The following is a 15,614-nucleotide window of genomic DNA, read 5'->3' on the forward strand; positions in this document are numbered from 1 at the left end:
GTGTTTGTTGCACAAACTAGAAGTCGCCTACCACTTGTAGTAGCGACAAGCCTCCTTAACTATCCTACACATTGCTTAGTGTTTCCCAGAGCCTGTATCTTATCTCATTGTTTACGCCACCATCCCTCTCCCAGCTTTTAATCCTCCTCCATTTGCCACCCTGCTTTACAACCGGGTCTTACTCGTACCTCCAGAAAATGCGAGGTGTTTTGGTTGCACCACGCACGCCTCAGTGACCAAGGCCAGTGTCGTAGGCGAGTAAACAAAACACGCCCACTTTTAGTGATGGGCGAAATGTATCCTGGTCATTGGCCATCGTCATCGACTCTCTAGCAAGCGCATATCCGCCGGGCGAGTCGAGCACCGCGAAGGCACGGAAATTGTCCCTTGACGTACAGGAGCGCCTTATTGTATGCCGCCTCGACGCTCTGGCTCGAGTCCGACGCTCCCCGGTAAACACCAGAGGGATCTCCTCATATCCGCTCCTTCTCCTCACCCCGGTCTCATTTCTACGTTTCTTACTTTCTCGGCTAGGCTTAGCGGGTGTACAAATAACGAGGGGCCGCTGCATCGAGGGAAGCACTACTGGAGTCTACGTGCGAATGACCTTCGGCCAGTGTGCGCACTGGATTAGACAATGCGCCCATGTAGATATCGTGAAGGTCACACGGGGTATGCGTAGTCACTTGGATTTCTTGTCCGGAAACGTAAACAAAAAAAACCACCCTCGAACAAAACAAGCGAGCAAAAAACAACCGTTATTAAAGTAACAGACATTTTTATCAGTGCGGAGGTTGTGGTTTAATTAGGATGTGATTTTTATCATCCCTGTTCCGAATGCTTCTTTAGTTGCCTTTGTACAGTCTCCCTAAGGTATTTTTTTTTTTTGGTCGGTTGGGCTATTCAAAATTCTTTTCAGGCCTCAACGCTGTTGTGAAAAGCAGACCTTGTCGAAAGCAGACGTCAAAAGCAGACGTGGTGTCTTTACTTCGGTGTTTCCCCTTTTCGTGCATTGAAATCTCTTTCCTTTTCTTAGCCCTTTTTTTTGGCTGAAAGTTCATATTTTGAATGCTGTGCGTCGGATAACCTCACTTTTAGTAGCCACAAAGGGGTCACTCCAAAGAGACTGCCCCCAAAAAAGATCGAAGGAAGCTGATTGTTACAAAGTTCCCAGTGTCGCCATTTATTTCGTACCCCACCACTAAAAAAGGCGCACTTCTTAACCAGCTTGTAGCCAACTTTAAAAAGCGCGAACGTTATTTTCCCGATATTTTTTGACCAAGTTAGTTCTACCATTATTTGTTCCTTTCAACCGGTGTAGTTCATCTTAACTCGCACAACTGCCAATCATTACTAATGCATTGCTGAGCTGAATTTATTAACTGCTTTCCGAATTCATTCGCCCTAGCGAACCCTTTTATTGAAGACAACCTTATGACGTAATTCTATCACAAACCGCTGTGGTGGCTCAGTGGCTAAGGCGTTGTGCTGCTGAGCATGAGGTTGCGGGTTCGATTCCCGCCGCGGCGGCCGCTTTTCTGATAGAGGCGAAAAGTAAAACGCCCACGAGATTTCGGCGCACGTTAAAGATCCCCAGGTGGTCAAAATTAATCCAGAGCCCTCCACTACGGCGTGGCTCATCGCCTGCGTTTCGTCGGCGCGTTAAACCCTACAATCAATAATTCTATTACAGAGCCCAAATGTGACTCAACGCTAACTTCAGAGCCCGTGACAAACTTGCCCAACGTCTTTTTCAATGACTTGTCTCAGGCTACAGCATTCCGAAAGTGAAACAACATTTCGCGCAACATGGCCGGCGAAGGTTGTACGTTTCGTAAATATGGCAGGAATTTTGCGCACCCGAGAACATGATACTGTGCAGGATGGCATCTTGTCTTGGCAGGCGGAACGCCAGCTCTACAGCACCGCTTATTATTGAGTACGGCATGTGGAGTAATGCCCTTACGCTCCCATAAACACCGCCCGCATGTTTGTTTTCTCGGTCCGCTTATCGTTTCTCTCTCGCGAGCGCTCTTCTTTCTGTCGACTGCGCCTTCATGCTTTCCTCGGGTGAGTGGGCTTAAGGGCTTTAGGAACATTCTCGACGGACCAGAAAGAGGAGGAAGCTATAGAGAAGCATTCATTGCGGCTGCTTGATTCCCAAGATAAATTACACTCTCTTCACCACATCCTTCCCGCTGTCACCTGCACCAACGCAACTTCACTCCACCGAAGGTGTCAGATTCCTAAGCGAAGCCCAATACTTTACGCCGATTTTGTCTCCCGTGATTGATGCTACTATTCTGCTCTTCCTTTAAAAAAAGCGGCTACTAGTCGTTCGTGTTTTGTTTATGCTGCGCGAAAGATATTAAATACTGATACAACTACTCACCTGAATGTTGTCGCCTCCCTTACCCAGCCGTTCTACCATGCTGCTCCGGATTTCCAAAACGTCTCGGTGCTGTTATATAAGCGCAACCCGTCCTTCGGGTTCTTGTTGGGTTGTATTTCCATAAATATTTTCCTAAACTACCGTAGTGGTTCGACATTCTAGTACGTGTAGTGTAGGGCTGGTCGACGAAGATGGAGATTCTTGTCAAATAAAATGAATTGCGATTCCTTTATTATCTGTTTTCGCTTAAATTTTGCGCCTGAACATAAAGAAATCTTTAAGCGTTCTTTTGGCGCTTATCTGTATCGCCAAATTTTCGGTTCTTTGACGGCATTGAAGCGACATGTAAACACGAACGGCTTTTTTTTAGGGGTTCACATGTCCATTAATGATCGTGACGTAAGGCCATCGGGACGTAAGAGGTGGGGCCCGACACATGGCCCAACCTCTTCGACAGCCGTCTAGTGCGAAATCTCGGCTGGTGCGATGCTCTGGTGCACTGCCACCCCAAATATATGCAACGATATGCTACCAGAACTCTGTGGGTCGGCTTGGAGTGCGCGCATACCACGGCGATTGCCGTAGTAAACGACCTCGCCCCTGCTCGAGGTGAGAGCGCCGCTATTTCAGCCGATTTTGCAGAAGAACTGTCTTTAGGATTTCGGTTTTTTTTTTTTGCTTTTTTCTGCCACCCGTGTGATATTAGTAGACTAAGTAGACATTTATAAACTAGTTTGTTCTACAGTTTATTTTCTACTTATTGTTTTATTACTTATTCGTTTCACGCGCTTGATTAGACAAACGTTTGTGATTTTGTTACCCGCTTCTATGCGTTCTAATTTATGTTCTTCTTTCTTGTTTTTTTTTACCTTTGAACAATGGTTGCAAAAACTGTCTATAGCAAATTCTCCAGAGTTGGCTGTCAAGAAGAAAGTGGGTGGCCTTTGTTTGGTTTGATTGCACATATTTTTTTGTTTGTTTCGCCAAATATTCTCTATTTAAGCTATTAAAACCACTAATTGCAAATACGCCTAAAAAGATTGCCATTGTACATTCTTCACCTTTCGTTTTTTTATTGCCACGTTCGGTTAAATACGCCGCATTTTTTCCATTTCTAGCTGCAGTGGAAAAATGTATGCTGCAAAATTCAGTTCATTTAACTGCTTGGAGGTCCAAATCCGACGAGTGTGAACCTCTCTTTCGCAAGACCCGTGCGTAGTGTTTGCAAAGTTTAGGACATTGCCGGCAATCAAAATGCTAATGCTCACACGCTGACGTACCACAACGATGCTGACCATGACAGGGCTTCTAAATGATATTGCAATAAAACAGTTATTGGCAGCACTTATACCGCAACGTTTACATTTTGTTGTGGCTCACAAGAAGCCTCAGCTTTTATTATATTCCAACCATTTTCATTTCTCCTCTTTTAGCTTTGGGGTGATAGCTCGTTAAGATTACAGACGACTGCGAGTGACCAGCTCAAATTTATTATTTTTGTTTTTAATTAGCAGACTGCTTTTACCTTTGGGTTGGAACGCATTATAAGAAGAGAGGTGATTCAGAATCTTTAAAAAACTTTTTATTGGGGCACAGAGGCCCAAACGAGTGCGTGCGTCTTCAACTCCTAGTGTCCCCTATCGTGGTGAACATATCTCGAAGTCCCGTATGCGGGCATCCCAGGCCACTGCGCTTTCACACAGAGTCATGTCAGTGCTTACCAGTCCTCGTTTGGACACGGAAATTTGTGACCTTTGAACTTTTTACACCTTGCAAGGGTCAATGAGTGGAAAGTTCTGCCAGCACGGCTTCATTGCTTACGTGAGTCGGGTGAAATTATTCGCAAGTTCGAGTCGCCGTCGATGCTCTCCATTTCTTGACGGTCTGGTATCCATGTATGATTGGTAAAATCACTGAACACGCATTGCTTTCAGTGGTGTGCAGATGCTTCGAAGATCCTCCTTTGAAGCACCGTCGGCAGTCCTCACGTGCCGGCGTCTGGTTGGATTTCCGGCGCGTCATTATCATACAAAAATACAGGAGTCGCACAAAGGACACCTTGGAAAACACCGAACACGTCATCTGGGCTAGATGTAGCGCTGGGTCCCTATTGCATGGTCCAGCTTAAGAGTGGTGCGTCCATTCCATGAGTTATCTGTTGTTGACGCCTGGGGCGACAATGCTATTGCCGGGTGCCGGGTGCCGGGGGGCCTCCGCCGTTCGACCAGCGGATGCAGCGGATTCCTGGCTGGGGTGGCTGGCGTCACGTGACGTATGTGGCCGATCGCCCTACGCTGAGACAGGTGGTGCGGGTGCGGCTGAGCCGCATTGTGGCCCCCCTCTGGGGACCTCCGCGCTGCCCCAGGCACCCGAGCAGGGTGTCTCGGAAGGAGCAGCGGAAGGAGCGTGACATGAAGCCGTACACGAGAGGGTTAACGCAGCTGTTGAGGTATGAAAGCAGGTGGAAGGTGGTGCTCAGGGGCTTGAGGTACGAGTACTTGAGCGCCGACACGCCTCCGAACGCCGTAAGTACGTTCAGCACCAAAATGGGCGCCCAGGAGATGACGAACAGCGACACCACCAGTATCAGCATCTTGATGACCTGCGTTGAGATGTAATCAATCAATCAATCACGCAGATATTACTCCTATCCTAAAGCCAAAAAACCCATTGACTCCAGGAAACCTCCGCCCCATTTCACTCAGATCGTGTGCTGGGAAACTAGAAAAATGTAGTGCATAACCGCTTGGTAACACAAATAGGATAATGATCTGTTCCGAATGACCATGTTTGGCTATCGACCCCATCTGTCTACGCAAGACATTTTAATCCGACTTAAGTCGGACATTGTTGATCGCCTCACGTCATGACGCCAGCGCCGCTGCGTACCTCGCTAGACATCACGGGTGCTTTTAATAACGCTTCTCACTCGGCAATGGTTGCAAGAGTCACATCTCTAGGATGCGGAGAGCGTATGTATGGCTATGTAAGGGCTTTCTTATCAAACTGCACTGCAACAATTGGTCTTGGATGTCATCGATCATCCGCTTTCGCGATTCAAGGGAAAGGTACTCCGCAAGGCTCGGTCATCTCCCCACTGTTATTCAACATCGCCATGAAGGGCTTCCCAACCGAAATTGCAGCCAATTCCTCATATTAAACACGCATTAAACGTGGATGACCTTTCCTTCTGGGCGCCTACGGGCTTCATTGGAGAGCAGCAAGATGCCTTGCAGTAAGCGGGTACTGTTAAGGTACGTCCTCACTTGCGGCGCCGCGCACGCGCAGGGCCGCGCGCGCAAAAACGCCGCCGCTTTTTGAAGACCACACTACTGGGAGCGCGCGCGCGCAAAAGCGGCGGCGCGGCTCTGCAAACCGGTCCTAACGGGGGAGCAGGGAAGAACGGATCTGAGCATTCGCCGTCTCTCCATGCCGGCCAACCTCCCCGAGGAGAGCCCTGACCTCGCAGCTCACGTGACCCGGGCGCTGATTGGCTCGCCGAGTTTGCCGCAAAGCGCCTTGCCGCGAAAAATGGGGTCCTGCGCTATTTTTTTGCGGCAGAGGAACCTTGCCGCAAACGGGTTTTTGCGGCGCCGCTTTTTGCGCGCGCGGCGCTGCGCGCGCGCGGCGCCGCAAGTGAGGACGTACCTTTACCCTTCCCTAACTCCAAGCAATTTGCCCCCTGTGCGCACCTAAAAAATCGGCTTTGCTGAAGCTACACTCCCAGCCTTCTCACAAACCTCCTCGAGGTATACCTGAACCTCAACTGACCATTGCAGGGCATGCTGTCCCCAACGTCCCGCACTTGTGGCTGTTGGGTCTTACAGCACCGAAAAAGGGCTCTGTGCTGCGCACAACTTCGCCGCCACATAAAACCCTGTCCCAACTGATCCACCTTCTGTAACGCATCTCCCAACGCCGTCGATGCCTTACAAGACACCTTACAAATAAGGGAAGCTTTGTTTATTAGCCGCATTACCTACGGAATCCCATACGTACGGAACCCCAGTACCTAGGGAACCCAAACATCATTATTCGCCAAGGGTACAAAACTTCGCTTGCCCCCCCTCACCCCTCGCACCCCCCCCCCCCCCCCCCCCCCTGCCACTGCGACCCAAACACTTTGGGAGTTCAACCACGGCACCTTCAATTAACTCCCACAGGTTGAAAGGTCCGCACAGCATTAGGGCATTGCCCGGTACCCGTGAGGGAATACAAAAATGCATACCTGTAGCCCTTCGAGAATACGTCCGGGTGGCGCAAATCCCTCGCAATATGCGCGCCAACTACTATATCGGCCGCCGGGCTGCTCGTGCTCGAGCCCTTACTGCGCGATATGGGGGCGACTCCACCACCCTAAACACAGATGCTACTCCTTACCCTGGGCGTGACGGCCGCGAAGCCTGTGTAGTTACGCATACTGGCCGATGCCCTTTCTTCTCACTTGGTTGTGGTGTCAACCACAAGAACCGATATGTCGCATGCGCAACGGGAGTTGTGTACAGCATTCCTTTGCCCTGTGGCCGAACTTATGTTGGACAAACTGGCTGCTGTATCAACGTGCGTTTGAGACAACACGAATTGTCATTGAAAGGCCCTGTATAATCCCATCTTTCTTCGCATTGTGCTAAGTGCAGCCAATGCAAACCTAATTTTCCTGCCAGTAACATTTTATTTAGGCACCGTAATTGAACAACCCGCGAAATCATGGAGGCATCCCACATAGCAGAACGATGTGATAAGTGTGTAAGACAAACAAGCGTGTGTCTCCATCTTAAAGAGATTGATTGCATATCTGCGTGTGCCTTTACTGTAACATGCGTATATCTACTTGTGGTATCACCATGACCTTTGCAAACTTGTTTCGACCATGCGCACTGCCTTTTTATTATTTTTATTACTTTATTGTTTGTGTTCAGTATTTATGTTCACCCTTTCTGATATTAAAATTTAGTTGTTAGACCAGCGGCCGTCCTTGTGTTGCACTTCCTTCGTCTTCGTCTGAGTTCACGCTGGTTTTATTCAAGAATATATTTTAATCAAACTGGAAACTTCAAAAGCTTGTAGCTTCACTCGTTATACTTTCTATCGGCACGCTGCGACCACAGTTTCAAAGTTCGTGAATTCCGCTGTTATTAAAATGTTTTTCAGACCTCGTCTTTTCTATATATTATACGTGGTTAGATTGAGTTGCCGAATTGCGTTGTTGAATGTAGAAATAATGCAGCGTTTAGTATTTTTATTCTCCATGTGACCTGAGTTCCGTTTATGCCTGCCAAATTAATTTTTTGTGCACTCTAATTCTTCATGTTTGTGACCCCCTCCCTGTAAAAATGTCTTATAACGGTGCAGCAGGGTTTCAGAAAAATTAAATTGTTATAAATAGAGCCCAGCCACGGAAAGTGAAGAAACAAGACGAGGAGGGGCGCTCGCCTCGCCAACAAATCCCTATAAATATAGCTAAAAGTCACTACCGACCAGCCCACGTACCCGCTTTTGAGAATTACAACAACAAGCTCGCTCCAGTTATATAATTGTTTCACGTATGCTAGATTTCTCACTTTCTACATCGTTCTTCTCCGCCAAGTTCCGTTTACAAACGCGTTAATAAAGTCGCCCGCCTCCTGCGGTCATCCTAAGAGCAACGCTTGGAGCGCTCCGGAATCTATATAAAAGAAGGGTAACTTCTGATTCCTATGTCTTGTCCAGCACGGGTGCCGTGCGTTCTAGCCGGATCGGCCGGTTCTCGCCGCAGTCCCAAGATTTTCATTTTTAATTCCCCTTAATTTGCATGATGGCGCTCGCTGCAAAGACGGCTGGTGCGGTCACCAGCTGTTTCCTAATGCGAAGATAATTTAATCTCCAAAATCTAGGCACTGTGTTTTAAATTGTTTGATTAGTTCAGTGGCCGGCTCTCCCTTCTTATCTCTGCTAGCCGTGTTAATTAAATATAAGGTTTGTGCTCGACTAAAATTGTGTGGTCGTTGACCAATGCAGATCTTATATAACATAATTAGAGACGCAATTCTTCCTCCTTTCTTTCTTTTTTTGTCGACTAACAACTCAATTACGCACTTCGCTGTTCGGGATGCAATTTCGTTCATTTGGTTCAATTTCAGGCCGAAATAATTTTTACACTGTCGCGTTATTTACAAGGGGTAACTAGAGCTAATCTTGGTGCATACAATTAGTAAAGGAATTTGTTTTTAAATCGAATGCATTAAAATGACACTTCAGGTAACATTTAGAAATGCTAATTTAAAATATTGCGTTACCTTACTATAATGTTTGCGATTATTAGTAATCGAGCAACCCTTGTGTGAGCGTGCATACGCCTTCTTCTTGAGCCCGAACATTCTCAGTGCCACTAATGGGACTTAGTTCTCCGGGTTTGCGTGTCGCTTATGTTTCAGGACTCGTTGTCAAATGGCATTTCTTCCTCCATCATAGTGACGCTACCATTTTTCCTTGCGCGTAAGAATTCAGATGCGGAAGGACTAGCTAGCCCAACAAAATTGAAAACAACATCCCCCTCGCGAGGGGCCCGATCAAATGCAGAGCATTTCCGGGGGCGCACGACGTTAAGTAGTTTGCGTTACGTTAATGTTGTTGCACTTGTTGCTGTTGGTTGTTGTATTGTAATTAAATGAGGAGACGTAATTACGTGGTCACGTGACATCATTTATTAGCAGGTGGGTATGATTATTGTGGCGCAGTGGGAAGAGCACCATGTACCTCGCGTTCCGCCCACAGGTAGTGAATGCGTTGTATCAGCAGCTTCTTGACGTAGTTTGAATGAGTCAAGGATATAAGCCGCGTTCGTAGCCCTCCATTCTGTGTCGGCTTTGTGGCGCAGCGGGTAGAGCACCATGTACCATGCGTTCCGCCCGCAGGGTCGTGGGATCGAAACCAGGCGCCGGTAAGTATTATTTTTTTTTTATATATTGTAGGGGGAGGGGTGCGGACTACGATGGACAACTAGAACGGGTGACATCGTGAGTTAAAGAAATGCTCTGCATTTAAAATAAGTACTACATAGTTCATTATGAATTCACTGTTCCCGTAGTGACTCGTGCAGTAAATTGCAGAGTCTCGGTTTGTAGGCAACTCACCTACACGAAGATGATTGGCAGCGCAGTGAGGAAGGCCACCGGCCAGGTAAAGATGATCACTCTCCGGGCCTGGCTGATAGTGCACAGGTAGCGACAGCGGACCAGGTGGATGACTGCGTAATAGCTGCGCCCCGAGCAAGAGCCTTCTTATTGCGATAAAAAGCAACGTTCTCAACAAACACACCGAAACAACCGTCAGCGGAGGAGACGCATTCAATTACACAAAGTAATCTTGGAGTAACGACTACTTCGTCGATGCAGTACAACCCCTCTCGCGGCAATCCACAGGACATTTTGCCGACACTTTTCATATTACTAGCGGGACATCTTCGACCGTCCTTTTGGCCAGATGTTCACAGCTTCCACTTACACGGCCGTAGCCTGAGTGCCTTCTAATTTGCAAAACGATAAAAGAAACAGATTAACGTGTCGACACAGGCAGCGTGTTTCCGTAATGCAAGTACTGAGAAGAGTGTCATTCCATTCACTTTGTTTTCATGTTATTTTAATTTCAAGCGTGATAGTTTTCGTCACGCTAGCACGTTCCCAGGAAAGACGTACGCACGCTGCCGTCTGGGCGTTGCCGACACGTTTGATGGCAGGTGTGCCCGCACAACGGACGGAGCACAACGTCTAGTCGGAAGTGCAGAGAGCTGCGAAAAAACTGAGGCCTTCCTCACCTACCGGCTTGGGGATAGAATGCATAGGAAGGGTCGAAGAGATTAAGATTACGACTTGCTGGACATGCCAGATAAGCGGAGAAAAAAAGCGAGGCGTGTCCGGAAAGTTGTGTGTTTAGAAAAGGGATGTCACCGAGAAATTTCGTTTTACGAGTGGCAAGCTCGTGCTCTGTTACAGTCTGTAGACAACGTGGTGGCCGGGATTACGAACCAAGCACCCTTAATTGAGCGTAGCCCATCTCGTAAAACCTGGTAGTGCCTAATTGACCTACTAGTGTAAAGGTGTGTAAAACTGACCTTGTGGTGTAACTTTGCTGCAAAATTGACCTACCTGCGTGAAATCGTTGTAAATTGACCATTGACCTATTGACCTATCTGGTCTTTTCTAGGTCCTTCATCTTCATCAGTCTACTTATGTTGGGTGCAGTCGAATGCCTCTCCCTAATAATTCCAACGTCTCCTATCTTGTGCTGTTTGAATTCGGTGTCCGACTCTGAATTTTTCAGTTATCCCCCCATCGCGTTCATTGCCTTTCCCTAATTTTACTCCCAGCTCTCATTGGTTAGTCTTTAACGGGATGGTCACACATGTCCGTTCTGCTCATTATAGCCGTTGTACTTGGTAAGGGTATGTCGCAATATTTATCTTTGTATTTCCTATTATAGCTCACTAAATGTGCTAAAAGAACCAAGTCGCATAGTTGTTGCACACTTTATTGTGTTGCAAAATCTATTGATTGTTTTTTTTATTTGTGCGGATTTGTGTTTGCACTGTACCCTGCTATAAAGATGAACGTGTCACATTTTGTCTTTCATGTTCGAGGGGGGACAGGGGCAAGTCAAGCTTTTCGTACACTTTATTTTCTTTTCCTTCATCATCTCAAGGACAAAAATAACAAAATTGCTAACTGTGAGAGTTGTTACAGATACTTGGACGGCTGAAGCCGACAATAAGGTGGCTTTATGGGATTATTGCAACACTTGATCCTGTTCCTCAAAACGCCAGTCAGTAAATAGAAGTCTACTTTCTGCCCGTCTGAAGCACAAGCAGTGAGGGAGTGAGTGAAGAAACACATTCACGACGAAAACCTCTTAGTCTAGTTCAGTTTTTGTAATAGACGCCCAATTATGACTCTATGTGCGGGTGAGAAGGGTGTATTTAAGTATATATAGGGGAAGTGAGGGAGAAAGGGAGGGAAGAACAATGGATAACGTAACTGCAATATTAGCTCGCTTCAGAAAAAGCGCTCACCTTTCGATGCTGAGGAACGTGAGGTTGAGCACGGAGCAGATCATGGACACGTGCTGGACGTAGAGAAGGAACTTGCAGCCCACCTCGCCCAGCGTCCACGTGTAGGAGAACAGCTGGCCGAACTTGACGCGCACGCAGAGCAGCACGATGAGTTGGTCGGCCGAGGCGAGCGAGGCTAGGAACAGGTTGGCGATAGAGCGCATGCGCGGAAACCGGGACACCGTGTACACGATTAGCAGGTTTCCCACCAGGCCCAGCAGCAGCGTCGCGCCGTACACAGCCGCCGTAAGCACGAGGTCGGCGAGGTCGAAGTGCCACACCGTCTCCTCGTACTCGTAGTCCTCGGGCATGTCACTGTCCTCCTCGCCACCGGCCGCCGACGGGGAATCCACATCGCCCTCCGAGGCCACGATAGACAGGTTGCCCCCGCCCGGAGACATTTGCTAGCGTAGCTACGGCTAGCCTCTGGAAGGCTCGTTCAACTCTTTCAGTTCAAGGTCCTGATGAGCACTGTCATGGCGGACAGAGCACCTGTAAAGAGGAGCGACAGATGGCTCAAGCGTGTGTCTCCAGCGTTAGAACTGACGTGCTTATTTTGTTTGCACTAGTGCGCTGTAGTATCTATTAGATGCGACTGCATCTCATTCACTCGCCTTGTCCCTCCATACGGCGTTGTTGTTGTCCGTCCACACCCCTCCCCCATTCTTCTCGCTGCGCGAGCTGCGCTCTCCGCCGCTCACCCCCTCTCCTCTCCGATAGCGAACACTCTCTCGCGAGGGGCATTGGATTGGATCCGATTGGGTTGGGTTGGCTTGGTTTGGTTTGGATTGGATTGGATTCGATTGGATTTGGATTGGATTAAAGTGGATTGTGTTGGATTGTGTTGCGTCATAGCCGCGCCACGTTGCGTCATATCCGCGGTCGTTCCAGCACTGGCGTTCCGATTTCGGGCACGTGCATAGACTTGATCTTCGCTGCAAATTGCACGGTGGTCCCGTTACTTCACCATCCATTACCCGTACACTTCAGCGACCACAAGGCCGTCATCATTAACGTTACGCCGCGTGTTAAATAAAGAATACACCATACGCGTTCCTCACACGTTTCACACAATTAGAGAATCAACCCAACGGAAACACCAAGTGAACCCCTAAGATGCGTCGCATCTCCACAGGGTTCCCCTCGCGGGAAGGTGGGGTAATTTTTTTTCTCTGGTCCCACTGTATAACTTGCATTCACTGGCGAGGTACCCATGCAGGCAACCATGTCAGTGCGCCGTTACTGGTTACGTCAGGCTCTGTGGGATGGCGGTACTTGTCAGTGCTAAGCACATGATTTGTTTTTGACCTTCAAACTCCACCCCACCGAACTCAAAGTAATACCTCGTATCCAACGCGAGTGCTATTAATAACATCTCTGTTGACACCACCGTTGAGAATCGGGTTGAAACGGAGCAGACGACGCCCACCGCTGTTTTTGTTTTTTCGGCGGGTGGACGCAGTGGCACAAGCCGCTCCATGTCCGTGGCGCATCGGACATGTCCATTGCCATTTGAAGTGTTGCCAAATGAAAAAATTGACAGCTAAACTTTTCAACGAATAACACCTATACATCCTTCGGTGGTTTTCCCTACCATATTCCGGTAACCTGCAAGCAATTCAGAGCTGTGTGCGCATATTTTGGTTTGAAGAGAGGGGCGCGTTGACAGAGGGAACTATTTGCAGTTTTGTAGGCACCCCTTCTGACCGCAAGTTATGCTAAAATGGCAACATCGTTACTTCAAGTTGCTCATAAAGCTACCGTCTTACTGTCTTGCTAAGATCTCAAAGTTGACGGCGATTATCATTGCCGGCCTTTTTCTCAACACGCAGTGTTCAGATACCCTCAGGGACATACTATGATTTCCGTTGTGGTGCCCGGCGCAGTCCGATGTTATCCTAGGCTATCCTTTATTTGGAACATATCCGACTTATCCCTAGTGGCTCTGAAATAGCTCAGGGTTTTATCACTACACAAAGCATGCAACAAAACAAAATACCTATACCCTCAGCTATGTCATCCAGCTAGGCGGCAGGTGCGGTGGTCATACGGGAAGTGTCTACCACAAATGTGTTTCTTGTTGTCCATGCGCCGAGTTCGATGACTGCCGAACTTTCCGCAGTTCGAGCAACGTTCGTAAATTTCGCAAGTTGCTCCTAAAATATAGTTAATTTTCACCCAGGTAGTGTCCTCAGAGTTATTTATGTTCATCTACGTGACCATGACTTAGTGCATCTGTAACCGCGCACAAAAGCTGCTCAGTAAACGCAGAGCATTACTCTGGCGTACGCATTTGCTAGCTTTCTCCTGATACGAGCAGCCTCCTCCGGCAAAGTATGAAGTCTGCAAACAAAGCGGGGATGGTAATAGCGAGGTCCGCTCTGTTTCTCGCGTCTTCGTCGCCTTCGTCGGCTTTCTTGGAAGCGAAAAAAACCTGGAGGTGGTTATACTTATGCAGCAACGCAAAATATCACTTTCTTCGTCTCGTCTGTCGTCTACGCTGAAGTTTTTTTCTCCGGACATGACCGATGCTTTTGCTACCCGTGTCATCACACGAATGAAAGAGTCCCAAATAACCGCATCGTTCTCACTAGCCTACCTTGGATACGGAGTACGCAGAAAGATCGTGTATGCGTTCCTTTTAGATGCGGACGCATCTCATTCACTCGCCTTGTCCCTGCATCCATCCGGCGTTGTCGGCGTTGTCGGCGTCCACCCCTCCCCCTATTCTCCTCGCCGCGCCAGCTGCGCTCTCCGCCGCTCACCCCCTCTCATCTCCGATAGCGAACACTCTCTCGCGAGGGGCATTGGATTGGATTGGATTCGATTGGATTCGATTGGATTGAATTGGATTCAATTGGATTGGCTTGGATTGAATTGATTGGCTTGGCTTGGATTGGATTGGATTGGATTGGATTCGATTCGATTTGGATTGGATTAGATTAAAGTGGATTGTGTTGGATTGTGTCGCGTCATAGCCGCGGCAGACGCACTGGCGCCGGCGCGTCCCCTCACCGTTATGCGCGCTATAAAACGCGGTGCCTGCGCCGCTCCGCTCCATCGTTCCAGCGCCGTTCCTCCGCTCTCCGACGCTGCAACGTGATCCCCCTATGCGTCGCATCTACACAGGGGTTCCTGCGAGGGGAGGTGGGAGTTTTTTTATACCGTTCTTTTATTGGTTACACCACACTACCGTATTTTTCCAACAAAGGGAGAAGATTTGCTGTTTTACCGACGCAGGAACAGCATCACAATTTATGCCTTCGGACACAGAAAGAGTAAGCTATGCTTAATTCTTTCACACAATTTCAGAACAATAAAGAAAGTGGAAAAAAGCCTGTAGAAACAGGCATGAAGAGATTTAAAATCCCCATCACACATTGAAATCACCGAAGGCTGATGACGCATTTTTGTGCAAATAATTGAGTGAAGACACGACACATACTAAAGCGTATAAAATCTAATAAGAAAACTGTAATTGCCCTCGGCATCTCAGCAGAATTCTGAAAATCGTCCTTTCTTTTCGAAAATTTACTGCGAGACATTTGTGGAGAAAAAAGTAGAAAACAGAACATTGAACTTTCTTGGATCCCTCGTATGGCGTTACGAATATACAAACCCAATAACTGGAACGTAAGACAAAAAATGTTACTAGAGAAGCACGAAATACAACCACATCAACGAACCGTCAGCATTGTTATCGTGAAATCGCTTCGAATGCAGAGCTACAAATGTATTTTCAGAGATCTTTGCTGCCTGTTTCAGCCCATTACCGATACCAAAGAAGTTATTAGCTTTGTCGAAGAGTCACTTTCGCTGTCTGTCATTCGAGCGAAAACGACCGGATTGTCTGACGCGTTGCACATTCGAGCGCAAGAGCTCGACGTCAAGTTGAAAGCACCCGTTGAAAGCACTTCTTTTCCATAGTTCTTGGAAATTCAGTGTTTTGCTCTCCTTCGCTTGTCTGTCAATGTCGGCTCATTCAGCCAGACGTGTCCGCGACACCGTGGAAGACAGCGCCCGACTTGCTGAGTGCTTTTTTTCTGTCAAAATCTTTTGCGTTGAGAAACACAAAGCGACTACGACTCTCCGATATGCCGAATGTATGTTTCCAGAAAAATAAATGCAAACGATCAGCGG

The 15,614-nt window shown here is 47.9% G+C and overlaps 1 protein-coding gene across 1 annotated transcript; it reads right to left on the bottom strand.

The window, feature by feature from the left end:
* Positions 1–4,655: 4,655 nt before the first annotated feature.
* LOC144161732 (QRFP-like peptide receptor) lies at positions 4,656–11,875 on the bottom strand. The gene is made up of 3 exons (XM_077692341.1): positions 11,436–11,875; positions 9,511–9,628; positions 4,656–4,994 (listed from the first exon to the last, which is right to left on the bottom strand). Exons 1-3 carry the CDS (start codon positions 11,873–11,875, stop codon positions 4,656–4,658), a joined length of 897 nt encoding a protein of 298 aa, XP_077548467.1.
* Between the last annotated feature and the right edge of the window lie 3,739 nt (positions 11,876–15,614).

This window comes from Haemaphysalis longicornis, unplaced genomic scaffold, assembly GCF_048455015.1.
Source record: "Haemaphysalis longicornis isolate Haplotype H1 unplaced genomic scaffold, Haemaphysalis longicornis Haplotype H1 scaffold_12, whole genome shotgun sequence".
NCBI classification, from domain to species: Eukaryota; Metazoa; Arthropoda; class Arachnida; order Ixodida; family Ixodidae; genus Haemaphysalis; species Haemaphysalis longicornis.